This window comes from Octopus sinensis, linkage group LG10, assembly GCF_006345805.1.
Source record: "Octopus sinensis linkage group LG10, ASM634580v1, whole genome shotgun sequence".
Taxonomy (NCBI): domain Eukaryota; kingdom Metazoa; phylum Mollusca; class Cephalopoda; order Octopoda; family Octopodidae; genus Octopus; species Octopus sinensis.
In genome coordinates, this window is record NC_043006.1 from 14,337,528 (window position 1) to 14,352,241 (window position 14,714).

The 14,714-nt window shown below is 39.0% G+C and overlaps 1 protein-coding gene across 1 annotated transcript in view; it reads left to right on the plus strand.

The window, feature by feature from the left end:
* Window positions 1-12,822: 12,822 nt before the first annotated feature.
* LOC115216465 (2-iminobutanoate/2-iminopropanoate deaminase) overlaps window positions 12,823-14,714 on the plus strand; it is a 29,684-nt gene continuing 27,792 nt past the window's right edge. Inside the window, exon 1 of the mRNA XM_029785826.2 lies at window positions 12,823-13,039. Coding sequence (XP_029641686.1) covers window positions 12,975-13,039 — 65 coding nt within the window. The 5' untranslated portion in view covers window positions 12,823-12,974. The remainder of the gene's footprint in view (window positions 13,040-14,714) is intronic.

The following is a 14,714-nucleotide window of genomic DNA, read 5'->3' on the forward strand; positions in this document are numbered from 1 at the left end:
TTCCCTGACTTCTGTCTTGTAACAAGATGAAAGGTCTGTAACACTTGAGGGATGCCGGTCTCATCCCTTACATTAAATTATTTGTCGAAGGAAAACCAAGACTTTGAATATCTTCAACAACATAAATATTTTATTTTCTAGATTTGCAATAATATATATACATATATTTCCTTCGGGGAAAACCGGTAGCCATGGAGCTAGTCGCTGTGGTTAAATGGGCTGAACCAAATACTGTTTCGTTCCAGCGTAGTGTAGCTTCGCCACGAGGTGGCAGCTTGGTAGAGCTGTGAGGACGCATCCGTTCAATTCAGTGTCAGCTTCGAGAGAGAGATCAATACATGGGAAGTTTTGCTGCTGGTAGTTCACTGTGCATGCGCATGAGGGAACTTCCGGCAGCCTCCCAGAAGAAATCCAGCTCTGTGCATGCATGCTGAAGACTTCCAAAATGACGTCACTACAGTCTCATAGCTCATCCGCTTAACTTCCCAATATGAGGCAAAGAAGGGTCATTCTAGCCAGTTATATTGAACTTTTTGATATAGATGAAGACCTCATTTTAGCTCTCAGAACTTTCAGCTGAATGGACCAAAGTTAAAAACTAGGCTTTCCTTAACGTCAACATAAGAGAACTAATTAGTTCAGTCTTGTTGAAGGAAGAACAATGTAATAATAAGCGTGGTGTTGAGGGAGTGAGTTACACAATATGGGTAGTGGAAGGAGGAGTACCTAAGTGGAGATGATACAAAACCAGGCAACACCAAGGAGCAGAGAGCTAGAGTGGTATCAGTTGAAAGGCGGTGAGCTGGCAGAATCGTTAGCATGCCGGGTGAAATGCGTAGCCATATTTTGTCTGCCGTTATGTTCTGAGTTCAAATTCCGCCAAGGTCGACTTTGCTTTTCGTCCTTTCGGGGTCGATAAATTAAGTACCAATCACGCATTGGGGTTGATGTAATCGACTTAATCTGTTTGTCTGTCCTTGTTTGTCCCCTCTGTGTTTAGTCCCTTGTGGGTAGTAAAGAAATAGGTATTTCATCTGCTGCTACGTTCTGAGTTCAAATTCCGCCGAGGTCGACTTTGCCTTTCATCCTTTCGGGGTTGATTAAATAAGTACAGTTACGCACTGGGGTCTATGTAATCGACTTAATACGTTTGTCTGTCCTTGTTTGTTCCCTCTGTGTTTAACCCCTTGTGGGTAGTAAAGAAATAGGTATCAGTTCAAAAGGAAGAGAGGAGAGAACTTATCTAACAGCTTAGAGTTAGCACTTGCTGGAGGTTAGACTTTTTTCTGACCCTGAAGAGATGAGTCAGTCATTATTGTACAGTTATTGCTACCTCAAAGATGTATGATTGCTCAGAGAGATCATGAGCTAAGGTGATGCCCACCATTTGTAGCAACACTGAGGGTTGTAGTTACATACTGTTTATGTTTAGGTGAAAATGAACAATGTGGCTATGTGGTAAGTAGCTTGCTTACGAACCACATGGTTCCAGGTTCAGTCCCACTGCATGGCACCTTAGTGTCTTCTACTATAGCCTCAGGCCGACCAAAGCCTTGTGAGTGGATTTGGTAGACAGAAACTGAAAGAAGCCCATCTTATATATATGTGTGTGCGTATATGTTGTGTATCTGTGTTGGCCTCCTTGACAACCGATGCTGGTGTGTTTACGTCCCCATAACTTAGTGGTTCGGCAAAAGAGATTGATAGAATAAGTACTAGGCTTACAAAGAATAAGTCCTGGGGTTACTTTGCTCGACTAAAGACAGTGCTCCAGCATGGCCACAGTCAAATGACTGAAACAAGTAAAAGAATAAAGGAATAATAATAACTGTATGTTGCTGTTAAAGGATACAAAATTTGTTGTAGGTTGTTTTCAAGGTCTCTGTTCAAGAAATTAGCGTTGGTCTGGCAGGAGATGCTCAGCTTACATGCAGATGATGCTTGGGTGTGGAAGGTCAAGAATGAATGAAGAGTAGGGTGGTATCATCTGCATAAGGCGGCTAGCTGGCAGAAACGTTAGCACACCGGGCGAAACGCTAAGCAGTATTTTGTCTGTCGTTACGTTGTGAGTTCAAATTCAACCGAGGTTGACTTTGCCTTTCATCCTTTCGGGGTCGATAAATTAAGTACCAGTTCCGCACTGGGATCGATGTAATCGACTTAATACCTAGGTCTGTCCTTGTTTGTCCCCTCTATGTTTAGCCCCTTGTGGGTAATAAAGAAATAGGTATCATCTGCATAGGAGTCTGCATTAAAGGAGATGCTATAGGAAGAAAGGTGTGGGAGAAAAAAAAAAATCAGACCTTGGAAAACAAGTTGATAGAGTGATGGTCAGTAAGTGTTTTATCAGGACACAACATGATCTAACAGTAAGTCACTTATCCAAGAGATGAAAGACAACAGAGTACAAAGGTGGATAGATTAACCCTTTCGTTACTGTATTTATTTTGAGATGCTCTATGTTTCTTTCAATTACTTTAAATATAACAAAGAATTTAGTAAAATAACTTAGTTATCATTCAGCTAGTGTTAAGACCATAAATTGTGACTAAAGTTTGGTGGAAGATTTTAATTCAAAACTTATGAAAACAAGACATTTGTACTCAGAACCAGAGCCGGTTTCAGCCAGGTTGGTAACGAAAGCGTTAACAAGAAGTTCACATGCCAAACATGGTCAAATGCCAACCACTCCAAGAGTGTAGTGGCATAAGGGCCAGTTAGGCAGTACTGGCAATGGCCATGCTCAAATGGTGTTTTTTACGTGCCACCTGCACAGGAGCAAACGACCTCAAATGTTGCTTTTCATGTGCCAGTAAGGTGACATTGGTAACGATCATGCTCAAATGGTGCTTCTATTTTGTTGTTCACCCATTAACTTATGTAGGTTGAACTGTGTAAAATGTTAGAGAAAGAAACCTAGCTGTTTCTTGTAATACATACAACTAAAACAAAATTTTTTCAGGAACCCTTAAAATACTGTTCTGGATCCCCAATTTATTATTTTGCTGTGTGAACCCCCAACAATCTTATATGGACCCATGTTGAGAACCACTGCTCTACATGACTTCCTTTCTATCCCAAGTAACTATATCAGGCCTGTTACGTTTGCTCTTGGTAGAAGTTTTGATGGCACCCAGAAATATTTGCTGCTCTATTTTTGTCACAGAAATATGTTAAAATGCCTAAGTTAACACTGTGTAATGATTCCTGTCTCTAAAGAATCTGATACATCTTTGTGTGTTGAGCAGGGATGTTAGGTACCATCGGTAATGTGATAGGAAACATTAACCATTTACAACTAATTTAAGGATCTTGTTAGCAAATCATTTCAAAATGACATTGTGACCTTTTCCAAACAACCTGCTCTGGTTTCTGATTAAGCAACTACTAGTTCACAACATTTGCCATTAACCCTTTGCTTGTCATAGACCATATATCCCCACCCCTCATACCCTATATTATAATTACTGCAATGTCTTCTTTTCAGTAGCAAAGTATTATTGTAGAACAGATTCAAACATAATCCTAATAACAACAATTATAAATATTTCATTTTTGGATTTGGTTTGTAAGATTCTTTATATGAGTTCGTGTGTTGAAGCATATTCTATTGTGTCTGGGGCGAGTCATTTTCTTTTTGTGCCTTATTATGTAACACACTGGTAAAATTTCCACTTTTTTCTTATTTTTATTTTCCTAAAATTTTCGTTGCATCTTGCAACCTTTTCAATAATCAAGACTATTGAAAAGGTTGCAGATGCAACGAAAATTTTAGGAAAATAAAAATAAGGAATAAGTGGAAATTTTACCGATGAGTGTGTTAAATTATAAAGCACAAAAGGAAAATTACTCTCCCCAGACACAAGAGAATATGCTTCAACACACGAACTCATATAAATTGTCACTGTTCTAATAAAGATCAGACTGATCTTCACATTGCATTCCATATTGTCTTCTCTGCATTTTTTTGAAACACAATAAGTCCTCAAGATCAGCAGTTCTCAAACTGACAAATATCAGCTTACCTGCATAAAATATTAGTTAAGCATTTTAGGTTTTTCCCTCCTTACTAAAGACCAGACAAAACAGAGTTTGCATCCATATAGCTCTTCGTTTTCACTAAGGTATGGGATAAGCTTAAAATGGCAATTTGTCTGCTCTACTTTTCAATCCTCACAGTCTCACTTCTACAAAAAATAGGAATCTAGATAATGACTCTTCTTATCTATAAGAGTGCATGTACTTTTGAATACTGTAAAAGTACATGTATAATATGCCATCGTATTTCGATTTTAGGGCCTTGAATTGCCTTAAAAACTTATAGCATGCAGTGTTGCATAAATGTTACTAGAGTAAACAATTCACAGTAATGCCATATTTTTGATACTCTTTGTTAATTTATTTTTTATAAAATATATTGATATATATAATTAACAAAAATGGTCTAAAAAAACAAGGCTTTATTATGTTACTGAGTTTTTGTCATAAAAACAGGTGGAGGAAAAAACTTTGCAGTTAAATACCATATATCATATGTACCCCTAACTTTATGACTCAATGGGTATCTTTAGTGAAATGAGGTACTATGCATCAAGAACTCGTCTTCTAGGACCAGACCATCAACTGAGAGTTTTATTGCAACATTTTGAAGTGTTTGAAGGGGGGCATTCAGTGAAAGCAACTGGATCGTGTGCAGTATATATAGTGGTATGTAATGATATATATATATATATATATGTATGTATGTATGTAGGTGCAATGGCCCAGTGGTTAGGGCAGCAGACTAGCGGTCGTAGGATTGCGGTTTCGATTCCCAGACCGGGCGTTGTGAGTGTTTATTGAGCGAAAACACCTAAAGCTCCACGCGGCTCCGGCAGGGGGTGGTGGCGATCCCTGCTGAACTCTTTCGCCACAACTTTCTCTCACTCTTTCTTCTGTTGGCCTGCTAGTTTAGCCAGCGGAGTGGTGTCATTTGAAAGCTAAAACAATGCAAAGCACATTGTGACCAGCGATGTGTAGCAACATCTGATAGCCCGGTCGGTCACGTGATCACGTGATATATATATATATATATATATATACTTTATTTAAAGCAGCAGAAAATTCAACAAAACCTGTTACTCTGAGTTTCACGTTGCCGTTCGTCAGACAGTTTTTGCTTGCAAAGTGAAACTCAGCATAACAGGTTTTGTTGAATTTTCTGCTGCTTATAAAAAAGCATATTACTCTACCACTGGTATTTGAGTACTCTTTTTCCCACCTTGTTTCACATTTATGTGTTTACTCCGGTATATATATATTAGATCGAAAATCCACCTGAAGATTGTCGGTAGCAGACATGAAACATTTGTAGTGGCGGTTTATTTCATTTATATTAAAATTTTATGTATTGATTAAGTCTTTCCTTGTTTGGTTTTAAAATAGTGGTTTTGTCTCGAATTATATTATATATATATATATATATATATATATTGGAAACAGGTGAGGATTGGCAACAGGAAAGGCACATGGCTGCAGAAAATCCACTTCTGTCCAACCCATGCAAGCATGGAAAAGTTGATGTTAAAACAATGATGGTGATGATGATGGTGGTGGTGGTAAATGTATGTATGTATGCATGTTTGTATGCGTGTATGTATATGCATATAATTTTGTTTTCTAGAACGTAACAGTAGTTTTGGAAAATTCATGGTGCCCTGGCAGTTAACCACATACTAGGTCACAATAAGTGGTTCGTGCAGCTAATACTATGTTTGTCATTATTTCTTGCTTTCTTCTTTGCCTCCCCTTCCTCCTCCTCCTCCTCTACTTCTTCTTTTTCTTCTTTTCCCTCCTCCTCTCTAAAGAAAGGTCACAATATATCTTTTAAGTGACACACTCAGTTTTTTCTTTTGTTTTTTTGTTGGTTTTTTTTTGTTGTCTTATTGCTGTTGTTATTTATTCAGAGGATAAGAAGTAAAACGATATTCTGTTTCTTTTCGAAACCTGATTCCAACTGATAAAGAATTCATGCAAATGTTAGGATCATTTCACAAATTGTCTGTTTTTTCCTACGACTGAAGTATTTGGGCTTATATCACACAAATATAATTCCAATTTGAATTTCTCCTTATGCACCCAAAGGCACAGACAGGTTTGTATGGTTCAGAAGTTTGCTTCCCAACTACATGGTGCCTGGTTCTGTGCCACTGAGTGGTAGTGGAGGCGTGTGGCTTAGTGGTTACGGTGTCAGCACCATGATCGTAAGATTGTGGTTTCGATTCCTGGACCAAGCGATGCGTTGTGTTCTTGAGCAAAACACTTCATTTCATGTTGCTCCAGTCCACTCAGCTGGCAAAATTGAGTAACGCTGCAATGGACTGGCATCCCGTCCAGCTGGGGAACACATACGCTGGGAAACCGGGCCCATGAGCCAGGCTAGGCTTTAAAAGGGCACATTTATTTATGTGTGGAGGCACATGGCCTAGTGGTTAGAGCAGCGGATTCGTGGTCGAGAGATCGCGGGTTCGAATCTCAGATCGGGCGATGTGTGTGTTTATGAGCGAAACACCTAAGCTCCACACGGCTCCAGCAGAAGGTAATGGCAAACTTCTGCTGACTCTTTTGCCACAACTTTCTCTCACTCTTTCCTCCTGCATCTTGCAGCTCACCTGCAACGAACTGGCATCCCATCCAGGTAGGGAACCTATATGCCAATGAAACAATTTTTCTTTTCCTTAAATCAGAGTTTAAAATATGGGCAGTTCAAAGATTTTGCTTAAATCCCACCAAAAATTGTAAAAGAGTGGAACGTTTAGAATTTGAGGGAGGGAGGTGGGGTTATAAAGTTTAAAAAAATTTTTTTTTTAATTGTATAAATTCCTGTGTGTAGAATACAAATTCAAAGAAGTTTTCAGAAAATTCCTCAAAATAAGGAAGCTGTGAGGGGTTACATGGGTGCTTAACCCCAAACTCCACCCCCTTTTCTCATTCTTCAAAAAGATTTCAAGCTCTGTACCAATGTAAGAAACCATTAACTCCTTGTCATGTAGCCCCTCTACAGCAAAAAGCCTCTTCATGTAGGCTGCATGGTCATTTCACTTGAGTGCATCATCATTCCACAAAATGTATTTATGGAGAGAAAAATATTGAAAAACATCAATACATGTCAGAGTGACAAAGAAACAAGAAAGGTATCAGGTGATCACGAGATGTGTTAAAAATAACAGCTAAATCACCTTTAAATCACCCCAAAACATTTTTTCCTTTTTTTTTTTTTTTTTTGCACTAGTGTATGAATTCCCAGGTGTAGAACACAAATTTACAAGAATTTTCTGAAAATTCCAAAAAATAAAAACGTTATGAGGGATAAAAATAAAATGAAATAAAAAATAAAAACGTTACGAGGAATTCTTAAACCAGAATTCCACTGAAAAGAGAACAGTGATGTTCAGGTCATTCTTAAGAACAGTGTCACATGTGTCAGTTAAAATAATAATATATAATGAAATTATTGTATACAGTGCTCAGGTGCACCACAACTTGTCAAAAGTGCATATAAAGCATATGCAGTAATGTAGAAGTGTCTGGAAAGCGAACAATGTATGAGTCAGATACATGCTTGCGTGTGTATGGAGGGGAGAAAATCAGGTGTAGTGTTAGCGAATCTCAGGAAGCATGGAAGTTTTGAAGAATGCAGTGCTCTGACAACTAACAACTGATGCCGGCAGTTTGTTCCATACTTCAGCAACTCTTAGCGCGAAAAGATGTTTCTGAAAGTCATGGGAGTTGTGCTGTTTTCTGACTTTGTAAATATGTCCACAGGTGTTAGACAGGTGCAGTTTGAAAAAGTGTTTAAAATAGTTTCAGTCATTAATCAAACAGAACTGTAAGCTCAATTAATCAAGTTACCATCACACAAAGTCACCTATAAAAATTGCTTTGATAAGAGACAATATTAAAAGTATGAGGGCTGAGATTTAACAGTGGGAAACCACCTGCCAATCTTCCCATATGAAATTAACCTTCCTTTCTTCTCTTTGTGTCTCAACCACCACCAGCTATTTAAGTTGATAGGGTTATCAGCTGAAGGTTCATTAGCAGTTCTTATCCACTTCCATAAAGAAAGAACACTTTAGATAATGTTGTCCCAGACATGGCCCTAAAAAACCTTGATAAGAAGTTTGCCTCACAACCATGTGGTTTCAGGTTCAGTCCCACTGCAAGTATGTTCAACTAAAGCCCCAGGTTGAGGAAAGCTTTGTGAGCAGATTTGATGGCCCGGTACCAAAATTTCAAACCAGTATTTTAGAGATCAAGAAAAAAAAAAAAGGCACAGGAGTGGTTGTGTGGTAAGTAGCTTGCTTACCAACCACATGGTTCTGGGTTCATTCCCACTGTATGGCACCTTGGGCAAATGTCTTCTACTATAGCCTCAGGCCGACCAAAGCCTTGTGAGTGGATTTGATAGACAGAAACTGAAAGAAGCCTGTTGCATATATGTATATATATATATATATATGTGTGTGTGTTTGTCCTCCCCCACAACATTGCTTGGCAACCAATGCTGGTTGTTTACATCCCCGTAACTTAGCGGTTCAACAAAAGAGACCGATAGAATAAGTACTAGGCTTACAAAGAATAAGTCCTGGGGTCGATTTACTCGACTAAAGGCAGTGCTCCAGCATGGCCACAGTCAAATGACTGAAACAAGTAAAAGAGAAAAAAAAATAAATAAAAGAGAATACCAGTACAAAGCAGTTGTTTGACAGAATTGTTATAGGGTCAGACAAGGTGCCTTGTGACACCCATTTCAACATCGGGCATTCTGAGTACAAAATCCCAACCAAACTATTATTAGAATGGAGTAATCTCTCTCAGATGACCTAACAAAATACTTTAAAATCATATGAGTATGATATAAGGAACATCATTGCATTGTCTAATTTAAGACAGTTGGGAGTAATAATAAAGATTTCAAATTTTTGCCACAAGAGCAGCTTGGGGGAGGTGATTGAGTCAAATACATCGACACAGTGTTTCATTGGTACTTAATTTATTGACCCCTGAAAGGACGAAAGGCAATGTCGACCTTGAGAGTAATAATAATAAGATACAAAAATGTCTTTATTAGCTTTAATTCATTTATATACTTGTGTCATATTTAAATCTTTATTAGTTTTATATGTGTGAAATATGGGATTCAAATGTAGGCATAGGACCAGCAATTTCAAGGAAGTGGAGTAAACCAATTACATCGACCCCCAGTGCTCAACTGGTACTTATTTTATCGACCCCAAAAGGATGAAAAGCAAAGTCAGTCTTGACAGAATTTGAACTCAGAATGTAAAGACAGACAAAAGGCAGCTAAACATTTTGCCCAGCATGTTTACGATAGTGCCTGCTTGTGGCCTTAATATGTGAGTGAAATTTGGTTTGAAATTGTGACACAAGACCAGTGATTTTGAGGGAGTGGTTAAGTCAATTCACCACACACACACATGCATGCATACCATTTTATTGGCACTTATCTTATCAACCCTGAAAGGAAGAAAGGCAAAGTCAACATCGATAGAATTTGAATGCAAGGTGTAAAGAAAAACAAAATGTTGCTTAGTATTTTGCTAAGATTCTGCCTGCTTGCCGCCTTAATATGTGGGTGAAATATTATTCTTAGTTATAATGCTGTTCAGGATATTCAGAATATTAAAAGGAGTTGGTTATAATTTACCTTTGACTAGTTTTATTTTTAATATTTCTAACATAACATTTGAGGAGGCGTGTAGCTTAGTGGTTAGGATGTCAGCATCATGATCATAGGATTGTGGTTTTGATTCCTGGACCGGGCGACGCGTTGTGTTCTTGAGCAAAGCACTTCATTTCACGTTGCTCCAGTCCACTCAGCTAGCAAAAATGAGTAACGCTGCAATGGACTGGCGTCCCATCCAGCTGGGGAACACGTACACCATTGAAACCGGGAAACCGGGCCCATGAGCCTGGCTAGGCTTTAAAAGGGTGCATTTATTTTATTTTAATATAGCATTGTGTGGTTTTGGTTTTTGAAGATTTCATTATTGAGGTATTGTTAAAAATTCGATGACTGGCATCCGTGCTAGTGGAGTGCTAAGAGCACCATCCGAGCTTGATCAATGCCAGAGCAGCAAATTGGCTTCCGTGCTGGTGGCACGTAAAAAGCACCATTCGAGCGTGATTGTTACCTGCATCGCCTTACTAGTACTTGTGCCGGTGGCACGTGAAAAAACATTCAAGCAAGGTCTTTGCCAGTGCTGCTAGACTGGCTCCTGTGCTGGTGGCACGTAAAAAACACCATTTGAGCATGGCCATTGCCAGTACCACCTGACGGCCCTCGTGCTGGTGGCACATAAAAGCACCCACTACACTCTCGGAGTGGTTGGCGTTAGGAAGGGCATCCAACTGTAGAAACAGATCAGATTAGAGCCTGGTGCAGCCATCTGGTTCGCCAGTCCTCCGTGAAATTGTTCAACCCATGCTAGCATGGAAAGCGGACTTTAAACGGTGGTGATGATAATAAAATTTTTGAAGGATGTTAATTAGTATATTTGTAGTTTGTCTATCTTGTAATCTACAGGTACATCTATTTATACAGAAGTCAAAAGGTCTTGGGTCCCTTATTGAATAAGAGCAAGCTACTGACACATAGAATGGAATTGATAACAAATGGTGATGATGATGATGATGGCAATAACAACGGTAACAACAATGACAACAACAAGGCGTGGATGTATGGTAAGAAGCGTGTTTCCCTGACCTGTGAAGGACCCTGACTGGCCTTCGCAGGTGGCTGCAAAGGTCGTGGGGGAAAACGACCTGTTCAGAATAATGGATTCCTTCCACGAGGATACCTTCAGATTCATGCTAAATTGGGCCGACTTGGTGCCATCCAGGTGTTTAATTGAGGTGAGAAGTCTGGTTGGGCAGGAAGATTTGTAACTAATTAAAGTAAAAGGCTTGGTGCCTCATTTGTATTGTTTCATTGATTTTATAATTGACTCGTGTAGGAGGTTTCTTGCCTCACAATGGCTTTTTTTGTTGTAAATGCAAGAGGTTTATTGCCTCCTTGATGTTTTACTTTGAACTATATAAGAGGTTTCATCATCATCATCATCATCATCATCATAGTTTAACGTCCGTTCTCCATGCTAGCATGGGTTGAACGGTTCGACCGGGGATCTGGGAAGCCAGAAGGCTGCACCAGGCTCCAGTCTTATCTGGCAATGTTTCTACAGCTGGATGCCCTTCCTAACGCCAACCACTCCGTGAGTGTAGTGGGTGCTTTTTACGTGCCACCTGCGCAGGTGCCAGGCGAGGCTGGCAACGGCCACGGTCGGATTGGTGTATTTTACGTGCCACCGGCACGGAGGCCAGTCGAGGCGGCGCTGGCATCGGCCACGAGTCGGATAGTGCTTTTTACGTACCACCAGACGAGGGATCCTGGCTGGTTCAATTCAATTTCGATTTCGCTTGCCCCAACATGTCTTCACAAGCAAAGGGGGTTGGCATGGGTGCCTGTTATCGGATGAGGTTCTATATCGACTTCGCTTGCCTCAACCGGTCTTTGTGTCCAAGAGTGGAAAGGCATGTATGTTGCCTCAAATACGGTACTTATAAAGAACAATGTGCTCGGGTAAACAGCAATCGGCGGATGTTGCTGTTGCCCTCATTATTATTATATCGTTTATCATTTCATTTCATTATGTCCTTGTCCAGCCCGCAGGTTCTTTTCTTTGTAAGGCTTTTATGGCCAATTTAATGAATAAAAGAAGCGTGTTTCCCAACCACATGGTCTCAGGTTCAGTCCCATTGCGTAACACCTTAGGCTAATGTCTTCTCCTATAGCCTGGACTGACCAAAGCCTTGTGAGTGGATTTGGTTGACAGAAACTGAAAGAAGCCCATCACACACACACACACACACATATATAATGAGCTTTGATATTATTACTGGCAGTGCTCCAGTATGGCCATAGGCTTTAGGCTGAAACACATAAAAAATAAAAGAATAACAAGAAAAAAGTTCATAGTAGTTGTGTCTTTTTTTCCCCTTTCTGCTGCTTTTGTTGCGATGTTGTTTAACCTCACATTAGCCCTGATCGAAGAGACCCACGATGGAAGAGATTCCAACTGTGTTTATCCCAGGACCACATTATACAATGCCTTCTTTTTCTAATACGGTAGGACATGATTTCAAGGAGATGCAGCTGCAATTTCTAGCATATCAAACGACCACGTACCGTAGAGGCTCCGTCCTTAGCTCGCCTCATCTGATCTTGATGGCGAAGAAAAGAGGACAGGTGGGAAGAGTAAAAAAGCTTACTCGCGATAGCACGGAATATTGTTTCTGATTTAAGTATAAAGCCAGTAATCTTTGAGAGCAATAATTATGGCGATCTTTCGTCTCTAGTAGACCTTTCCGTCGATTTCCGTAAAAAACTTTTGAAGTAATGAGAGCGAAAGAGACTAAGAGAAAGCGATTGTATGACGAGGGAAGTTCTTTTGAAGTTACCGTGCGTGAAGCATTGATGTACATGTGTGTGTGTGTGTGTTTGATGGGGTGTGGGAGACAGAAAGTATGTTGTGTAAGTGAAGTGCTTCTGTTAGTGTGTGTGAAGAGACAGAGATGTAAAAAAAAAATTTTTTTTACGGAAATCGACGGAAAGGTCTACTAGAGACGAAAGATTGCCATAATTATTATTATCATAACTTTATCGGCCCCGAAAGCATGAAAAGCAAATTTTACTTCGGCCGGATTTGAACTCGGAACGTAAAGAACAGGAAGCGGTACTGCGAAGTATTATCCCGTTGATCTAACGACTCTGCCAACTCGTCCCACTTTCGCTGTAGATAATAACATTGCATACACAACAGCAGTCAGTCAGATCTGCGACTCGAGTGTGCTTCATTTGTGTCCGTGTCGTGTACCAAAACCCCGACAGAACATACCCCACCAAGGAAAGCATGGCTGGTATCTGCAAACGTATTATTAACACAGTTAATGCCCCCAAAGCAATCGGTGCTTACAGGTAAAAAAACCAACTTCATTTCTTTGGTTAATCATTTGTGAATAGTTAGAGAAACGTGTAGAACGAAAGAAAGTCTAGGCTAAAAACACCCATGTGTAAGTGTTAAATGGCTAGCTGGGTACGTGTCGGTGTCTGCATACTGACAGCCCCTATCGAGTAGACCTATAATTATAGGCCCTACAACAATTACAACCTGCCTTAGTCAAAAAACTGATATCTAGGGCTGCGTAGTAAAGTTGCCAAATTTGAACGTAACCAACGACCTGCAGTGCAAAACAGAAGGGACCACATAGAAAAACAAACCCTGCTGGAATCCCTTAATGTCTTCAAGAATTCGAAATTACAGGATTTTATTGTTTATAAAAAGTATTTTAAAACAGTAATTGGCGATCTTTGCACGGTAATTAAGTTAGCTTAGCCATAGGTTTCCTCATTGACTTTACTATGTGTAGAATCTGTTTTTATTGTTTATAAAATATGCCAAAGAACAACAATTGACTTAGTTTAATTTATGTAAATAGTCAATGAAGTTAAAAAATGATGATTTATTTGTAAATTGGATGAAGAATGCCGCACGCCCTTACCGTTTATCCCTTTCCGTTTTCTATCCGCGGTCCCGACAACTTTACAATATGCGCTTACGGGTACATGGGTATATATATTGTGGTGCACCTGAGCACTGTATACAACAATATTATTATTATTATTATTATTATATGTTGGGCGGAGGTAAAGAATACGCACACCACCCATCTTCGGTGTAACCCTAAATACTGGGTGTGCGTGTTTGTTACCTTCGCCCCAAAATGTAGTAAACTATCAATAAATGTTAAAATTACGCTTTATTGTCCTTGAAACAAAAGGAAATGGACCTTAACACATTACCCGTCTTTTAAATTTTAATAATTACACCTTATTTATAATGTCTATGAAAGAAAAGGAGTAACTTTCTTTTTATTTTATTTCAATTAAGAAAGTTTGGTAAAATTACAGTTACTCTGTAATTTTACCGACGAAAGTTTTAAAAGTTTTCAGTCGAGTACCCCTCTCGACTTTGCTCCTTCATAGGTTTCTTAAAAATGAATTCTTTTTAATGAAATTTGCAGGAAATTGAATTCGATGATATAGATTATGATTTATGTTAATGAAATTTAAAAAAAGAGAATGGAAGAGTTTCTGATCGCTCTTCCTCTTTCGGCTTGTATTCATTACTGCCAATTTCCGCCAACTTTTTTGCATTTTTTATTTATTAGGATTATGTTTGAAACCCCAACAGTTCGTAATGTAAAAACTCGAAGACGTATTTCTGCAATATTTAATTCAAAACTAAAAATCTCTCAGAAAAGCACAAGGAAACAAAAGTCGGATGGAAAGGGGGCACCAAACTGTAGTTATGATAGAAATTCTAGGTTAAAAGGGTACAGACAGGGTAAAAGGTGAAATGGTATTTTAGAGTAAAAAAAAAAAGGATTTATTTTAAAACTCATTATTATATTTCGATACTCAATTAGAAGTTACAATATTATATATATATATATATATATAAACTGCTAAACCTGTCCACGTATGTATGTTGTGTGTGTTTGCTTCGGAATAAAGCGTTAGACATGTACAAAGCGTGGTAGGAAATTAAATAGATGATAACTGAGCTTCAATTTAGAACAGGATTCTCACA